The sequence below is a fragment of the Esox lucius genome, chromosome 8 (genome assembly GCF_011004845.1).
Source record: "Esox lucius isolate fEsoLuc1 chromosome 8, fEsoLuc1.pri, whole genome shotgun sequence".
In the NCBI taxonomy this organism is placed as follows: Eukaryota; Metazoa; Chordata; class Actinopteri; order Esociformes; family Esocidae; genus Esox; species Esox lucius.
In genome coordinates this window covers 13,619,551-13,638,343 of record NC_047576.1, presented here as the reverse complement: position 1 = coordinate 13,638,343, position 18,793 = coordinate 13,619,551, and the positions used below count along the sequence as shown (strand labels likewise).

At 42.5% G+C, this 18,793-nt stretch overlaps 1 protein-coding gene across 3 annotated transcripts; it reads left to right on the top strand.

Moving 5' to 3' along the window:
• Nucleotides 1-1,330: 1,330 nt before the first annotated feature.
• On the top strand, nucleotides 1,331-17,759 carry LOC105011596 (C2 calcium-dependent domain-containing protein 4C). 3 transcript variants are annotated; one of them, XM_010871752.3, is made up of 5 exons: nucleotides 1,331-1,346; nucleotides 1,676-1,713; nucleotides 5,874-5,951; nucleotides 12,031-12,251; nucleotides 15,289-17,759. In XM_010871752.3, the coding sequence occupies exon 5, from the start codon at nucleotides 15,336-15,338 to the stop codon at nucleotides 16,572-16,574; it is 1,239 nt and encodes a 412-aa protein (XP_010870054.1). In that variant the 5' UTR covers nucleotides 1,331-1,346; nucleotides 1,676-1,713; nucleotides 5,874-5,951; nucleotides 12,031-12,251; nucleotides 15,289-15,335; the 3' UTR covers nucleotides 16,575-17,759. The 3 variants fall into 3 exon arrangements, with proteins under 3 accessions (XP_010870054.1, XP_010870055.1, XP_012990402.1); XM_010871753.3 differs by lacking the exon at nucleotides 12,031-12,251; XM_013134948.3 differs by lacking the exon at nucleotides 1,331-1,346 and having other exon boundaries at nucleotides 1,456-1,713.
• The last annotated feature ends 1,034 nt before the right edge of the window (nucleotides 17,760-18,793 follow it).

Here is an 18,793-nt window from a genome sequence, read left to right as displayed (position 1 = left end):
ACCAAGATAAACGTATTTGGTTCAGATGATGTCAAGCGTGTATGGCGCCAACCAGGTGAGGAGTACAAAGACAAGTGTGTCTTGACTACAGTCAAGGATGGTGGTGGGAGTGTCATAGTGTGGGGCTGCATGAGTGCTGCCGGCATTGGGGAGCTACAGTTCATTGAGGGAACCATGAAAGTACTGGGGTGTACTCACTTGTGTGAGATACTGTATATATCAATCCAATCGTCATGAATTCTTAAGTGTTTGACATTAGCCATATGGCTGTTCATTTAAATGAATAAAACGCCCATTTATTTTGTCATTAATGTTTAGAGAATTGGGATTTAATTTTGTTTTGCTGTTATTTCTATCATGCCCGCTTCCAGTATGCTACTTTTTTTCCTCCACACCCAAATAGACTTTGGTGGTGGCATCATCGAGGGACCCCAGCTGTTACTATGGAAAGTAAACCTCCTCAGGAAAACAAAACCATAAACTTTTTCACACCTGAGTGAATCTTCCCACAGTCCTTCTGTGTGGAAAACAACGCTGCCCCCATACTTGTCCAACACCCTGTCATTTCTGCTTCAAAGACTGTTTACAATCTTTACCTTCATATTAATATGCACATGTGGATATTTTGACGATCACTCAATTTACTTTTTTTCTTGCTTGTGTTTTCTTTTTTCTTATGGTTTGTAAATCTATTTAAAGCCTAAATAAAGATCTTTATTAGAGTTTTGAGACCTTTCTTGAAGCAGGAGTGAATGCATATATTCCAACAGGTGAGCCAACAGTTTGTGATCTTATATGGCCCTACATTTTCATATACTGATGCTCATTTAACAAGATTTCAAACGGCTGTTATGGAACAGTACTTACATAGCAATTTCTTGATTCTATTCTGTTTGTGTTCTCTTATAGACACTGGGGGAATGTTTGACTCAGGGATAACTCAGGTAAAACAGTGCTTCCTCTATTCTTGTTTTATACTGTGGGGAGAACAAGTATTTGATACACTGCTGATTTTGCAGGTTTTCCCACTTACAAAGCATGTAGAAGTCTGTAATTTTTATCATAGGAACTCTTCAACTGTGAGTGATGGAATCTAAAACAAAAATACAGGAAATCACATTTTATGATCTTTAAGTAATAATTTGCATATTATTACATGACATAAGTATTTGATCACCTACCAACCAGTAAGAATTCCGTCTCTCACAGACCTGTTAGTTTTTCTTTAAGAAGCCCTCCTGTTCTCCACTCATTACCTGTATTAACTGCACCTGTTGGAACTCGTTACCTGTATAAAAGACGCCTGTCCACATACTCAATCAAACAGACTCCCACCGCTCCATAAAGTGAGTCTGTGTTTAATGATATAACAGTTAAGTCTGATTGAAACCCTCACAGTAGCATTTCGAGCAGTGGAGACAGCGGCCCAGACTATAAACCAAGCCAGGCCACGCTCCACTAACATGTCTTACCCTGAGAGTTGAATGTGGATCATAATTGACGTAACAAATGCTAAGGAAAGCTGGTGATGAGACGTCTACCCTGCAGTCACCCAGACAGTTGGGTGGTGGCGACTTAAAGGATTTTCTGATGCTTTCCTCTGTTGGGTCATCAAACAGAACATGTAATGTAGCTTCTTTATTTATGCAGTTTTATGTTTTGTGTTTTCTTATAGACAATCTCGGAATGGATTACTCCGCAATATATCATGAGGTAAGGCTTTGCTCTCTTCAGCTATGGCCCTGCACTGTCTTGAGTTAGACACTTCAAGGGGATATCCCTAATTTCCTCCCATCTGTAATTCAACCCCTGCGGAAGGTAGCTGAATTCCGCAACAATGCATTCAAACCAACTCTCCCCCCTCTGGCCAAGTTTTACTTTTGTTTACCTGCTTACAAACGCTGTAAAAACATTGTTTTAATATAATTAGAGAAAATAAATCTCCATTGAACTGAAATTTTGTGAACTGTAGGATTTTACCAACTGGCCAGAGGGATTTGATTGCAGTGACGCAGATCAGTCTTAGTGACTCCGATCAGGGGTGTCAAAGTTGGGGGGAAAAGTGGGACTAACTAACCAGGGCCCCAATAGGGGGAGGGTCTGAAATCTTGGAATATCTTGGATATTTTGTTTTTGTAATTTTTTATTTCTAAGTAATTAGTGTCCTAACTAAATTCAAATTGGCGGAATAAATCAGTTGATTGACTGGAATTCCATCCATCTTCTTACGCTTATCCGGGGCCGGTTCGCGGGGGCAGCAGTCTAAGCAGGGATGCCCAGACTTCCCTCTCCCTAGACACTTCCTCTAGCTCTTCCGGGGGGACACCGAGGCGTTCCCAGGCCAGCCGGGAGACATAGTCCCTCCAGCGTGTCCTAGGTCTTCCCCGGGGTCTCCTCCCGGTGGGACGGGCCCGGCACACCTTCCCAGGAAGGTGTTCAGGAGGCATCCGGAACAGATGCCCAAGCCACCTCAGTTGACCCCTCTCGATGTGGAGGAGCAGCGGCTCTACTCTGAGCTCCTCCTGGGTGACCGAGCTTCTCACCCCATCTCTAAGGGATCGCCCAGCCACCCTGCGGAGAAAGCTCATTTCGGCCGCCTGTATCCGGGATCTTGTCCTTTCGCTCATGAACCAAAGCTCATGACCATAGGGGAGAGTAGGAACGTAGATTGACCGGTAAATCGAGATCTTCGCCTTGCGGCTCAGTTCTTTCTTCACCACGACAGACCGATACCTCGACCGCATTACTGCAGAAGCTGCACCGATCCGTCTGTCAATCTCCCGTTCCATCCTTCCCTCACTCGTGAACAAGACCCCTAGATACTTAAACTCCTCCACTTGAGGCAAGAACTCTCCACCAACCTGAAGTGGGCAAGCCACCCTTTTCCGACTGATGACCATGGCCTCGGATTTGGAGGTACTTATTTTCATCCCAACCACTTCACACTCGGCTGCAAACCGTCCCAGTGCATGCGGAAGTTCCTAAAATTCTGTCCATAAAAATTACAAACAGAACCGGTGACCAAGTTGGGCAAACTCCCATGAGCCCTCCATCATCCTGTAGAGGGTATAGAGCTGGTCCAGTGTTCCACGGCCCGGACGAAAACCACACTGTTCCTCCTGAATTCGAGGTTCTGCTATCGGCCGTATTCTCCTCTCCAGTACCCTGACATAGACTTTCCCGGGGAGGCTGAGAAGTGTGATCCCCCTGTAGTTGGAACACACCCTCCGGTCCCCCTTCTTAAAAAGAGGGACCACCATCCCGGTCTGCCATCCCAGAGGCACTGTCCCCGACCGCCACGCGATGTTGCACAGGCATGTCAACCAAGACAGCCCCACAACATCCAGAGACTTGAGGTACTCAGGGCGGCTCTCATCCACCCCCGGTGCCTTTCTTGACTACCTCAGTGACTTCATCCTGGGTGATAGACGAGTCCACCTCTGAGCCCTCAGCCTCTGCTTCCTCAATGGAAGACGTGGCAGCGGGATTGAGGAGATCCTTGAAGTACTCCTTCCACCGCCCGACGACATCCCCAGTTGAGGTCAACAGCTGCCATCCTCCACTGTAAACAGTGTTGGTAGGGCACTGTTTCCCTCTCCTGAGGCGTTGGACGGTTTGCCAGAATCTCTTCGAGGCCAGCCGATAGTCCTTCTCCATGGCCTCACCGAACTCCTCCCAGGTCCGTGTTTTTGCCTCCACAACCACCCGGGCTGCAGTCCGCTTGGCCTGCCGGTACCCGTCAGCTGCCTCAGGAGTCCCACAAGCCAACCAGGCCTGATAGGACTCCTTCTTCAGCTTGACGGCATCCCTTACTTCCGGTGTCCACCACCGGGTTTGGGGATTGCCGCCTCGACAGGCACCGGAGACCTTACGGCCACAGCTCCAAGCGACCACTTCGACAATGGAGGTGGAGAACATGGTCCACTCGGACTCAATATCTCCAGCCTCCCTCGGGATCCAGTCGAAGCTTTGCCGGAAGTGGGAGTTAAAGATCTCTCTGACAGGAGACTCGGCCAGACGTTCTCAGCAGACCCTTACAGTACACTAGGGTCTGCCGAGTCTGTCCAGCTTCCTCCCCCGCCATCGGATCCAACTCACCACCAGGTGGTGATCAGTTGACAGCTCCGCCCCTCTCTTCACCCGAGTGTCCAGGACATACGGCCGCAGGTCAGATGAAACGACAACAAAGTCGATCATCGACCTACGGCCTAGGGTGTCCTGGTGCCACGTGCACTGATGAACACCCTTATGCTTGAACATGGTGTTTCGTTTTATGGACAAACTGTGACTAGCACAGAAGTCCAATAACTGAACACCGCTCGGGTTCAGATCAGGGGGGCCGTTCCTCCCAATCACGCCCCTCCAGGTGTCACTGTCGTTGCCCACGTGGGCGTTGAAGTCCCCCAGTAGAACGGTGGAGTCCCCAGTCGGAGCACTTTCCAGCACCCCTCCCAGAGACTCCAAGAAGGTCGGGTACTCTGCACTGCCGTTCGGCCCGTAGGCACAAACAACAGTGAGAGACCTATCCCCGACCCGTAGGCGCAGGGAAACGACCCTCTCGTTCACCGGGGTAAACTCCAACACATGGCGGCAGAGCTGGGGAGCTATAAGCAAACCCACACCAGCCCGCCGCCTCTCACCATGGGCAACTCCAGAGTGGTGAAGAGTCCATCCTCTCTCAAGGAGTGTGGTTCCAGAGCCCAAGCCGTGCGTAGAGGTGATCCCGACTATCTCTAGACTGACTGGAATTGTTATCCTTGTTATCCCAAAAATATAGTGGATGCTCTCAGAGGCCACTCTTACAAAAAGCAAAAATTGGTTTAGTCAACCCCTGCACTAGGATTCGTCTCTAAACGCAGTTAATCAAGCTGAGTGACTGCTACTATAATCAAGTCCTGTCTTTTCCCAAGGAAGGGAAATTGGGGTACTGAAAAAGAGAGGATCGAGAAAGAATGCAAATTGAGGGAAAACTGCTAATTAATTTATTTGAAAAGAAAGGTGAGCACTACTGACACAGTTTAAGAATGGTTTTAGCTAATATCAGCACTTGTGTGAATTGAAGGCAGTCAGCCAGGAATCTCCCTTGGTTCGTATTTGCATTGTATAACATGGATCAGTTAGTATCATAAATGAATCGCCATCATAGGTACAGTGTCATATGCCGTGCTGGAAATTAAGCCTGCTAACCCAAGGTGAGTAGTTTACATTTCGGGCAATGCTAAATTTAGAACCACTCATTCAACTTCTGTCACAGATTTAGTTTTAATATGGGAGAAAAGGCAGGTGCCAGAAATGCTTTGTGTGTATGAATGCATGAGCATCCAAATTGCAGTGAATATGATTGATTAGACAGGATTAATGCATGGTTGATTGATAAATAAATATCGTAGCCTACGTCTAATTTTGTGATAGCTAGAGTAGGCACTTAATCCTTATTATTTGAAGTCGGCTCAAATGTTTTCTTCATTGTAGCTATTTGATTTTGTATGCGCTATTTAAATAATATTAAAAATAAAATTTTGCATTGTATGTTGCCTATTTACACTTATTCTTGGGTTACTTCAGTTCACAAAATAGTTCTCATTCTAGTGGCCATATAATATTGTGCACGGACTAACATAACATGAATACTTGGAAAATATCTATAGAAAACATTTGTTTATAAACTACTAGCCCTGTTCCTTACTCCTTACTATAAATACAGTTACAAACAGGGCTAGTAACACTTTAGCTGTGCTAGTGGAAATGTTGGTATATAGCCTGGCTCGCTAGTGCCAAAAATCCTTAAGATCCACCCCTTGTCATATGACATTATACAGTATATATCAAAATGACCTAGAAAAGCTTAACATCATGAAACACATGGCCCTTAGTTTCAGAAACAGCCACCGAGAGTGGAGCAGCGGCAGGTCATTCATCTTCTGAAGGTGTTACTGAGGACGTGAGACAAGGTAAGCTCATACATTGGCAGCTAAAAGTTATTCCAAGCAATAATATGTAGCAGTTTCAACTGAAAGAAGCTTTAACACTAAGATCAAGTTGCCTGTTGTATTGTATGTAAGGCAATGAGCAGGTTGAGAGGCTAATTTCAATCTAGGATTGACAGTACTTTATGCCTGTAGGGGGATCTGTCTTTGTAGCAGATAGTGAGCAGGATGTGATAGAGGATGATGAAAGGGAAAAGAGCAAGGAACATTTTAAACTCTGCAGACTTAAACACATAACACAGAGTAATATTACCTGTTTAAATGTGGTTTGAACAGTTCCTTAGTGACTTTCCGGGGGAGGGGCGGCCCAAATTGCAATCTCTTAATGCGGCCCAGAATTCTTAGCCGATGGTGGAGAGGGGCGATGCCGCTTTTCCACTTAACAGAAGCCAGTACTCCTTCTCTTGACTGATAGTCCAATTGTTGACTCCTACTGAAGGTATATTATGGCTATTTTAATATATTATAATGTAAACATTCTATGTAATGCCCCGTCAGTATAGATGGTAATGGTTGGTAATCATTTTAAAACCGCTTTACCTTTTTGGCCAAATAGTTTTGACACTTATTTTGTTAGGGGTCAATGATGAGGAGGGCTGATAATGAGATCTGTACTCATTGGGATGGTAGTGATGTAAAGGATTTCCTGAAGGTGTCAGGTGTTCAAACAATTGCCATGTGAAAATACAATTGAAATGGCCTGTGAAGAACCCTTGTGTATTTTCTTCACCTCTAGATGGCAGCATTAAGTTGCCTTTTAGTATCCGCCTAGAGTAGATGGTGATAAGGTTGTTGTGCTCTATGACTTCTCTTCCCTGTTCCTCATCTGGATCATTCAGAGCTTCTGACATCACAATGAAACTCCTGGCAACCTCACCTGATGGGCCATAGAAGACAATAGTTCAGACAGAAGTGATCATGACCGCGTCTACTCCGGTCACCCTTGTTCTTCAGTGACACTCTCTCTACCCTACATTGTTCTCCACCCACCTACCATTACCAGACCTGCCCTCTGCCACCTCTGACTGGTGGTGGATGGAGGAGCTCTGGTTCTTGAGTCACATGTTCTCCTTACCCACAGGCGATTTTCTATGGAACATATGAGATTTCCTGAATCACAGCCCTATACCATAGTCATGCTGTGTGTGTGTGTGTGTGTGTGTGTGTGTGTGTGTGTGTGTGTGTGTGTGTGTGTGTGTGTGTGTGTGTGTGTGTGTGTGTGTGTGTGTGTGTGTGTGTGTGTGTGTGTGTGTGTGTGTGTGTGTGTGTGTGTGTGTGTGTGTGTGTGTGTGTGTGTGACAGTTATATACATCTATAGTGTGTGCGTACATGAGCCTGTGTTGGGGGTGGGGTATCTTGATTTGTGAGGTTTGGTCTCCAAGGCAACTGAAGGGGATGGAGAATGGTACGAATGGTCTGTGTGATGTATAATGGCTCGTTGACTCCCCAGTGGTGGTGTCTGTCTGTCAGCATGCACGGAGCCCTCATCCATGTTGCACACAAACTGCTTCCCCTAGCATGTACCTTCTCCCACTGAGCCATTGTCCACTTCTGTTTGGTCAGAGGGTTCTTATTGATTGTTTGTCCTGTCCACCGCTCTGCGCTCCTCTCACTTCCTGTTCTTCCTGGGGTCCAACAGATGTGTGGCTGTGACACAGAGGGCTAAAGGATTGGGACATGTTTTGATTCCCTATGGTCTAGCAAAGGTAATTGGCCACTTTCTAGATCTCTGAATGATGTCTTCCATGTGAGGAGCAAGAAAGGTGTGCCATTTAATAGTTTCTGTGTGATTCACAGGTATGGCTGAGGGGATGCTCTTTCTTCCTCTGTTTTAATAAATGACTTTGTTGTTCTTCAAATGATGAAATGGATAGACGTCCTGGCTCCGAACACATTTTACTCTGTATCTTTCTCGACGTTCCTGTCTCAACCTAGATCTAAAAAAAACATGTATCTTAATTTGAAAATTGAACAACTTACATGGAGAATAGTGTGTGCGTGTGCGCGGGTGTGTGTGTGCGTGTGTGTCTCAGATCTACGTTTTTTATGTCAATAGAAACTGGCAGTGGACTGAAACAGGTTGACTGGCTGCAGCAAAGCCAACAATCTTAACTGAAAGAAAGCTGAGAGAACTGGTATGCTCTCCTTTGTTTAATTCTTCAGAACTGGTTGAGCAATGTAGTGTCAGTGATGATAAAGTACTTGTAAATAAAGTATTACATTTTAGTCTACCTAGCTACAATCTTCCAAATTCTTGTCTGTTTCTTCAGGAAATGTGTGGCCAAATATTTTTTCGTTGGATTATTGGTCACTCACAATATATCAATTTATTTCAAAATCTAGGATATTTTGCTGGGCCATAATTTAGTTGATGGGAACCTCAGTTGGCTTCCTAAATATTGGAATTAATTTATTTGACGAAAAGAGACTGAGACTAGTTTTTGTTGCCCAGATCCTTAAAAAGTTTATTGGAACAAGGACCTCTTGTACGGATCCCAGATATTTCAGATCAGTAGCCGTGCAAAGCTATGAAGTTGTGTACCCTCTTTAGTTTGACATGTCAAGCTTGGGAAAGGTATCAGGTTAGATCCTTGGTAGTAGTGGTTTTTGAGTATTCTAGTCAGTGGACAATATAGAATTGTATGAGACAGTCTGGAATTGATTGAGCTGTTAAGAATGTACTCCAAGCAGTCCTCCCCAGCTGACATATAATATGTCAGTGCCCAGGTCAGATTAACCTGTTTCTAATGTGAGGAGGTGTTTTCTTACATTGTCCCTAGACTGCAGATATCTAAGGAAGTTATGTTTAGGGAGATTGTAGTTTGTTGTTCAGAGTAGGCAAATGTATTTTCAAGGTATTAGGAATATAGATGATGACACTGTATTGACACACCCAGTAAGCTAACACTGGAAGCACCTTTTGCTCGGATTACTGCAGTAAATCTGTTTGAATAGGTCTCTGTCAGAATAGCATTTTGTCATTTTATGACACCTTTTTCTTTGCAGGAGAGTTCGAGCTCTAGTTGCCATGGGCTGCCCAGTGCATGGCCACACATTTTCTGTAGGTTTGATGTCCACACTCTGAGACATTGATCTTACTTTTTACAAGCCATTCATTGGTTGATTTGGCTGTGTGCTTCAGATTGATATTGTGTTGAAAGGTTAAATTCAACAAGTCAACTTTCTGCAAAAGGGCAGTGGGGTTTGTGCCAACATATCTTGATATGTCAAGCTAGTCATTGTCCCCTCTATCCTGACTGGAGCCCGTCTGTGCTCAAGAGAAGCAGCCCCATAACATTATGCTACCACCACCACGTTTCACAATAGCTACTGTGTACATTTGGTGATGAGCTGTGTTGACTTTGTGCCAAACACGTTTTGGAATTCAGGCTTAAATCCTCTCTGATGCACATTCTCCTTCCCTTTCATCAATTTAGGAGGTACATCTTAGTCTTTGCAGTGTCCTGGTGGTGCCATCTTGCCACCACTTCTTAATGATAGTCTTCAGTGTTCCAGGATATATCTAATGCCTTAGAAATTGTTTATCCCAATCCTAAACTGTACCTTTCTACAATAAGATCCATAGTTTTTTTATCTGCTACTTGTGACCCATGGCTATCTCTGAGTGTTATTACAACACTCACCTACAAGGCAATCCTACTGGAACAGATGATTTATTTGAGGGTAATCAAAATAATTGCTGATTAACAATTTAATTTATACATGATTTAAAATTCAGTGGTTAAATCTCAAACCATTACAACACTCATTATAAAGACTGTGCCCACTTAACCAAAACTTTTTCAGATGAATAATTTTTCATTTAAATATTGTTGGTTTAAAGGTCTTATTGAAGGTTTAAAATGCCTCATGTGTATATATGATTTCAGCCTTTAAATTAACAAAAGTATGAAGTACGTCAAGTTGATATCACCTGTGTTTCTAAAAATGCATTGATTGCAGACTTAACCACAAAATTTATACACCGAAATGTTGCACAAACGCATGGCCACTTTTTGTAAAAATAAAAACTCAAAAAAAGACTCAACAAAGAACATTGAATTTTGTGTCTGACAGATAAAGTTAATCAGCTGCCCAAGAAGGAAATTAGTTTCTTGCAGGTTTTCCATAGAGCTCTAAGAATTGCATGCTAATATATTTTCATTGGACTGTATTGGCAACAGAGGGCCATCCCTGAAAGTTTAGAAGTCTTCCCTTTTAGAAAATGAACTCCACTGACAGCTGTTCATGCTGCTGTTGCTGAGGCAAGGTTTCCAGGGAAACAAATGGGTTGGACTATCCCTGAAGACAGGCCAAACTGCTTTAAATTAAATCATACAGCACACTGCTCTGTGATATGCTGAACTGCGGTTCACTAGCTATTGCTGCAGGTATACATCACAATAAAAGTCCATCTAGGATTCCAAACATCATTTGCCCAAGCAGACTCTGTCTGCAACTCACTTGAGATCACTTGGAATGTTTGAACTTATAAAAGAACCAGGTTAGAAACTAAATTTGCAATGTGTGGGTCGGCTGTTTGTTTTTGCCTGCACAAACTCACAACAACTCATCCGCATTCGCCTGTGATCAATTGAAAATCAGAAGCCACAGTGAATGCTATCCCACAATCTATAGAAATGACGCAGTACCAGCCTAGTGAACATGTAGGTGAACGCAGAGACCTCAGGATCCTGCTCGCTTTGCGAGGCATTGAGTGTAACAAAGGTTTGTTTTTAGTTGGTGTTAACCCTAAGTCACTTTCTGTTAGAAGACACATTTTGGACCATAGTCCTGTGATATAATCTGATCTTGCAAAGGAGTCTTGTAGCCTAGATTATCTTCTTTCATATGCTGTGTCATACTTGTTTCTAGTAGACATGGTTCAGGTTTTAAAATCTATTTGGATTGTTTACCTGAACTCACGGATTAGACATCACAAACTGCAGCCTACTTTAATGCAGGTTATTATAACAGCAGATTATTTGGTGTGTGGCAGTCACTGGTGAAGTCTCAATATGAGCACAGATATTGGTATGTATGTAAGTGTTAGCATTTTTTGTTTTTTTATGGACCTCCCTCCTTTTCATATTTTTTTACTTTATGCTAATAAGATCTAAGTTGGGGGCCTTAAATTAAATTGTCCCTAGACAACACCAAGTAAACAAATAATGACACGGAAAAGGTAAAGATGAAAACTAGATTTTAAAGTAGGACAACATTGTCTTAAGATTCACAAAAAAATTGTGGTGGAGACTGAGTAATGCGACCAGTGGGGCATAGGGACTTGAAACTAGTTGTTTGCCTGTCTGGGGACAGGGGATCTAGACTGAGGGAGAGCAACTCTCGTCCTATCGTGGCAGCTGGCTCAACAGATACCACGCCTATTTCCTTACTTACACCCTTACATTTTCAGCAGTCAGCTTAAACTCTATCACGAATAATAACAAAAAAAGTAATTCAGCCCGCCCGCCTTCACTCTGCAAAATGTTAAATGACCATAACCCCGCCTGCATGGCAAATATAACCGTGGGTACTGCGGTTTATTGAGTCAATCGGTGCATCGCTATGTAGCCTATACTTCTGGTTTTGTTTTTCCTCTCTCTTTTCCACCGGTATACCAGCATTTTATTTGAAAGCCTATTGTTTTGACAGATTTGACTTGACAATTAATGCAAGCTATTAGACATTAAAACATGGCGCAGGATTGTAAACACATGGTAACCATGAACCATTTACCGTTGATGCATTTTTTCCTCTCTAATTTAAACGTTATGCGGTTGGTATAGGATTGATTACGTTTATTAGAGTTCACTTTTATTTGGTGAAAATTACTGTTGCAGTGTACCGGCTATAGTTTTAAATTTTTTTATTGTACATGTGCACACTTAATAAATGTATGGCCTATATAATTGCCTATAATACGTTTTTTTATTATGTCAGAGCTTTGGCTCTTATAGCAAATTGATTCCTCTATATATATTATTAAAACATACACCGTGAAAGTGTTTTTCTTCGGACTAATTTGAGCTTGGATCTTCAGTGATTGTGACTGGCTCTCGTGAGGATCTCATCGTTTTCTCTTATTGGTGGGATCCCAACATCGCCACTGGGAGAGTGTATAAAAACCATCACGTTCCTCAAGAAGCGCAATTCTATCATGTGATGGGGAACAGTCTACATCTCTAAACCGTGTGTGACAGACGCGGGAGAAAACACCTGTTACGGAAGAATCAAGTTGACCAAAGCTACCTCCACGACTCAGTAAGTTTATTACACTGAATTCAACAGATGTCTAACATTGAATATGTATCTCTTTTTAACGTAATTAAAGCATTTGCACTGAGATCGTAAGCCTGTGGTACCCCCCCCCCCCCACACGCTAATTTACTTATTTTTTACATTTTGCTTAATATTATAATGATGTTAATATAAACAACTGAGTTGCCTGTTTGCATCATAAATGTAGTTAACCCGACAGTATGTAACATTTTGGTCGACATATAGAGAGATCCGTCTTCATTCTCTATAATGGCAAAGTTATCAAGTCGCCAGTTCCAATTCATGAAGACCAGATTAGCTAGTTTTATGGTTATGTCTGTATCGTCCATGTCAACTTGAACTGGACATAACGTAATTTAAATTCAATTTAACCGATTATAATTCGCTGTTCGGTATTTTTTTTTTTAGAATCTCAATGTGGTATATGGAGTTTTTATTTTGGAGCCACATAATTTAAACGAGCCAATAAAACTTAAACAGAACCATTAGGATTCTATGAAGAAGTGGGCTGCATTTTATTATTAATACATCTAAATGCGAAGACCTGTTCTGACTTTATTATACTGTATGTCAACACGCTGTTCAGCGTGTTGACATACAGTATAGTCTACTGTTAACCAGTCAACATAAATGGAAGTACTGTGCTTCACTGGTTTCCTAGCCTTTGTACAACAATCATATCCTAACATTTCATTTTATTTTTACATAGGCTATCCCTTATTTAGGATGCAAACATTATTTTTCTACTCTACACGGTTTAACACCGGATAGCGGTTATTTAAATTAAAACTGAGGTGGCACTTCAGGTTACAATTTCAACAAAAACACCTTATTCAGATGTTATTGTTAAAGTAAAATAAAGTAATTGACTTTTGTCTTGACCTGGTCCTAACGGAGTTATTAGAAGCACAATAGTTTTGGGTGTTTGGTTGTTCTAACTTGAATGATCTTCCTAATCGGAATTGTGAGCGGGAAACGGAGTTAATGTTTTTACCGGAGACTCCGGTACTACTACTGACCTTCCTACACTTTTATCGGCTAAAGCAATCACGGTTATAACGTTTACCGCTAGATTCTATAGCCACGAATTCAGATTCCAGAGCCACAATGTCAACATGTCAGAAATTTGCTTAATATATAATCAGTGATCCTAAATGGCTCTAACCCTTATTGCTTCCAGGCCATTGGTTAAAATAAGACTGTGTTCTCAAACATACGTAAAATGTGCATTCCATTGTCATGTTGCTGACGAAACTGCGGGTGAATTCCAGGAGATCAATAAGCCCATAAACATATTGGGGAAGTTTGACTTCAATGATGATGATGCAATCCATGATGCAATCCATGTTCCACCTTTAAATAACAAAACTAGCGTCTAAGTCAAATACTCCCTTCTGTTGTTAAGATATCGGCCTAAACCTCATTTAAACATGCCATTTAAGAGGTGTCTACATTTCATAATTAATTGATTGAAAAAACATCGCAAATGTATTTCATTGAGATTTATTTGTCACAATTTAGGCTAATAAAACAGGAACAAATCCATGTGTCATTAGACAAGCCTTTTCATTCTTTTGCGTGACATTACAAATCCGCACGGTTCTGGCTGATCGAACCATTGAAAGAACTAGGCTATAAAAGAACTTGGAAAAGCATCAAAGACCGCCGAACGTGTTTTTTCACACTAAAAAGGGTAATTCATGTTAAATTCCCCAATGGGAAGTTGGATCTTCCAATAACTTTGATAGCACCGGAACCGTTGAGTTATAAAATAACTGCATAAAACTTATAAGGCGGCCGAACGGTGTCAAGATAATCTACTCGTGTTTTCATATACTGATTCTTAAACTGCAGCCTACATGTTTCATCCTGATTATTAGGCCTAATCAACCAACCTAAACACCAACGCTGCTGCGATTACGTCATCCAAGAACACCGTATAAGACATTGGTTGATTTAGTCTATACCATTTCAATATATTCAGCTGGGTTTGATGGTAAATATATGTTAACATTTCTTTAAATCGGCACAAAAGTTAAGAATCTGTTTTCCCCCTTAGTGCCACAGTCTTCCATATTGTTTCGTTTAGTTCAAAGACACCTACTCATGGAGCTTGAAAAGACATGTAGTGCATTGCAGAAGTATTCAAACCCATGTACTCATAGTCTTCACCTGGCACAGTCTGACGAGGACTGGCCACCCTTCAGAGTCTGTCTCCTCTCTAGGTCTCTTCCTATGTTTTCTAGCATTAACTCTTGCTGCTTGCTCTTTGGGTTTTCAAGCTGGGAATCTGTAAAAGCACTTTTTGGCAACTGCTGATGTAAAAAGAGCTTTAGAAAATACATATCATTGATTTAGAAATGGGTAGACAAGTATGTAAAAACATGCTGTTAGTTATGAATGGTTAGTCCAATATAGATAAATACCCTGACAGTCAAAATATGATGAAAATACACTGACCATCAAAATGCGCTGACAGTCAGTACCTTAACTCCAGCACTTTAATTGTGCAAATAATTTTGACGCAGGTCTTTGATAAATTATATAGTTCTTTCATTTTCCTGACATTTAGATTTCTCTTATTTTAAGTGGAAATCATGTTAAAAAACAATGCTAAACCTTTTTCACAGCCTTATTTACTCATCTTTACCAAGGGTGTCAATAATTCTTCAGCAACCTGTAGGTCATACAAGTAAGCAATTCACATTTTAATTGGGTAATAAGGTTCCTGCAAGTAGTCCTACCTACTACTTTCTCAATGAAGCCCACTTCCGATCAGGTTTTTGGAAAAAATCTTTTTGGGGTATTTTTCTCAGCCAAAAACCCTTTCAGGAAATGTGAGAATCTTCAGATAAACCTTGAGGAAGTATGTCATAAAAAGTACACAAGTTGGGGTCAATTGTATTTTTAAGGATCAGTAAATGTTCTAGTGCACATATACAGTTCAGAGTTGATTTCTGCGGTGTCTTAATGTACTTCACACCAAAAACTGCTTTCCTGTTTGTTCTTTTGCCTGCAGACAGACAAAACAACCCCGCATCCCATCTGGTGAACCCCAGTGGGATCATGTGGGTTCTAGAAAAGATCCGTGGCTCTGTAGAGACCACTGTGCTCCGGCGAGGAGAGAACGGGGATAAGGAGGGCAATACTCCTGCCTACAGCAACGTCCTCACTCCTGACAAGATCCCTGACTTTTTTATTCCCCCCAAGCTTGTCTGCTGCCCCCAAGAACCTGAGAACCTAGATGTCGTGAAGCCTAAGGAAGCGCTGTGCTCCTCAGCCTCTGAGCAGACCATTGGCAGTAAGAAGATCAACAGCCCACGCCTGGTCGCCAAACTGGCTGGGGACACCAAGAACCTATTGAGGGCCGCAAATCGTCACATAATCCAGATAGAGAGCGCTGATGATGTGGTGGCAGGAGACACCAATGCTGACCCTCAGTCTCAGACCGCTATGTCACTGCCCTACGTCCCCAAGACCCAAACCTCCTATGGTTTTGTCACGCTGATGGAAAGCCCACACACCCGCCGCAAGGAGTCCTTGTTCCACTGCGACCAGACCAGTCCCCTGACCTCCCCAAGCTCCCAGAGGAAGGGAAAGAGCACCGTCGCCGAGGGTAACCACCTCAACCCCCCGGACTTCAATGCGTCGCACAACCCCTACCGCTACTTCAGCGGGGGTGAGAGCGACACCTGTTCCTCAGCGGAGTCCTCTCCGTTCAACTCCCCGCTGCTTTCCCGCTCTGCCTCGCTGTTAAAAATCTTCACGCACGATACGCAAGCCAAGGTTTTCAAAGCCAAAAGAACTTTTGCCCGCCACAGCTCCTTGTCTACGGACGAGTGCAGCTCGGCCGAGCCCAGTCCCCACGTGCCGAGGCGGCTTGACTCCCCCTCCCTCCACGGTGGTGGTCCCTCGGACCGGGAGCACCGGGAGTACACTCTCAATCTGCACAAGGGGGGCAGGGTGAGACTGAGTGCCAACTACGATGACAGCACAGCCCGCCTACGCATCCGTGTTCTGGCTGCCGAAGAGCTTTATGACAAGATGTACGACATCAAGAGCATCAACTGCTGCGTGTCACTGTACCTCAACCCTGGCAAGCTACAGAAACAACGAAGCACTATTATCAAGAACAGCCGGAATCCTGTGTTCAATGAGGACTTCTTCTTTGACTCTGTGACCTCGGTGCAGGTGAAGAACCTGGCCGTGAAGATCAAGGTAGTGAATAAGGGTACCAGCCTGAAGAGAGACACTCTGCTGGGGGAGAGAGAGGTCCCTCTGGGGAAGCTGCTCCATGGCCTCTAGGTCTGTTCTGGAGATAAAGAATGCTACTCTAACTGGAAATGAATGAGACGTTGAATGATAAAGTGCATGAAAGAAAGGAACGCAATTGGGGTTAGATGTTTGCTTGTCATCCTCTGTATTAACATAGAACTGTCTGAAAGGATCCTTTTTCAGCCTTGCCTTTAATCTAGTCACCTTAACCTTCTGTTGCCTGAGCCTGCAGCCCAGCACAACCCAAATTCCAGATCATGTGGAGGAAAATTCTATATTGTAATCTTCTGTGACAGGTCAAAAGATGCAAGATTTAGTGACTTTCTTTTTGTACTTTCTTGATCTCAACGTTGTATTTTGCATGGTTGTATTTTAACGTGACTAATTTTCAGACTATACAGGATGAATCTCTAAGATTCAGCGTTTATTTAGCTCTACACCGCTTTAGTGGATCCGTGGGTCTTTGATGTTGCGAATATAACCTGATGTGCAAATGATCCTTTGATCCTCATTGCCATCTACAGTACTACGGGAGGGAGAGGGCCAATCTGTGATGTGACCACAATGTCTCAACCTGAAGGGTAGAGATCAGACATCACCATCTGTGTCCTCGTTCCTCCTTTGACATGAATATGCTAATACAGTGCAGTGATTATACATTTTTAAGGTTTCATAAAGAGAAAGTGATGCATGACATTTTACACATTTTCAAAGGTGTTGACCTTGAGCAGTCAGCGTAAATGATTGGCTGACCCTTGAAAACATTATCATTGTGGGGTAATTTTATCACAACCTCTGTTTTCCGCATACCTGTCAGGCCACCACATCAAACGACTGAATCAACAAGAGAATATTTGACAAAGTATAGTCCTCTGCTCTCTGTGCTCTGCTGTCCTTAAAAGTGAATTACAGTAAATATGATTTAGCAATTTCAAGTGGAAACAACAATCTGCAAATGGTTTAAAGGTCAACCCACCCGTCTGTCTGTGAGATAGTTGTTGTCTAATCTTTGCCCGTCTTCACTAATGTTTTACAGTATGTATCTAGTGTTTTTGTGGGATACATTTCTGTCATGTTTAAACATAAACCACTTTAAACAACAACAAAAAAATCCCCTAGCATGTCCAGAACTTGATATAACAATTGTTGTGGTACATCTGATGATTTTGTTATTGTGGAAAATCAGTTGTCTGCCAATTATATTATTAAATGATTGATGTGTGTGTGTTCATACTAGATCTGCTGAACATAGGTGTACTCACTGAACCAATCCCTCGCAGATATCAGCATTACTCATAAATGTATATATTGTCTGTAGATTTTAACTTAATTCTAGGAGAAAGGGTGAAGATACTCTAAGTGCCTTCGTGATGAAAATTTAAGTAACTCAAAAAGTAGGTAGTGTAATTAATGCAGTTAATGTTTTCAGTTGTTTTAGCAAGAACTTGGGGGAACGATGACCAATTAGGGTTAATTGTCTTAGGGACAGAATCACTTAGATTTCACCTTGGTGAGGGGCGGATTGGAAACCTTTCAGACGTCTTAACCACTAAGCCAACCCAAAACGATAATAATAAAAGGGGCAGTAAGTGTTTAGTGTACTACTGGCATACGTGCAAGCAAAAATGACCAGTACACATCTACAGTTAATATTTGAGTACCAGAGATATTCTCCATTTAAATGTTTTCGCTGGTCCATCTATCTGTTTGCATTGACTTGTAATCTCGTTATACTCACTTTAGACACCCGCAGTGCTATCTTTCCTACCTTCCACCCTGGACGAACTAATACTATTCGGGTCTTGTTCGGTAAGGAAAGATGCACAACAGACAAGTCTTCTTATTGTTTAGAGGCAGGATTCTACACAGTGCCCCTTTAATATGATTTAATACCAAGCCTCAAACCTTTAAATTGTACCATGCCTTGAGTTATTTCCAAACTTTCTTTTCGTATCCGAAAGGCATATCATCAACTAAGCCTGTATTGTTACCGGCAACTAATGATACATTTCTGCCTCCAGTTGAGTATGAATAGATGACGCACCACACTCACTAGAGTGAAACAATCGACGAGTCTCACAGATGATGCGTACTGGCTGGATTGTTTACTTTGCTGGACGGGGAAACTCGAAAATGAAATGTGAAGTTGTGAGCTGCATGAACGGGGAATTCGCCTGTAGAACTAAAATAATTCCTTATGCTTGGTTTCAAAAAGAGCAAAACTAGCTAGCCATCACAAAACTGGAATA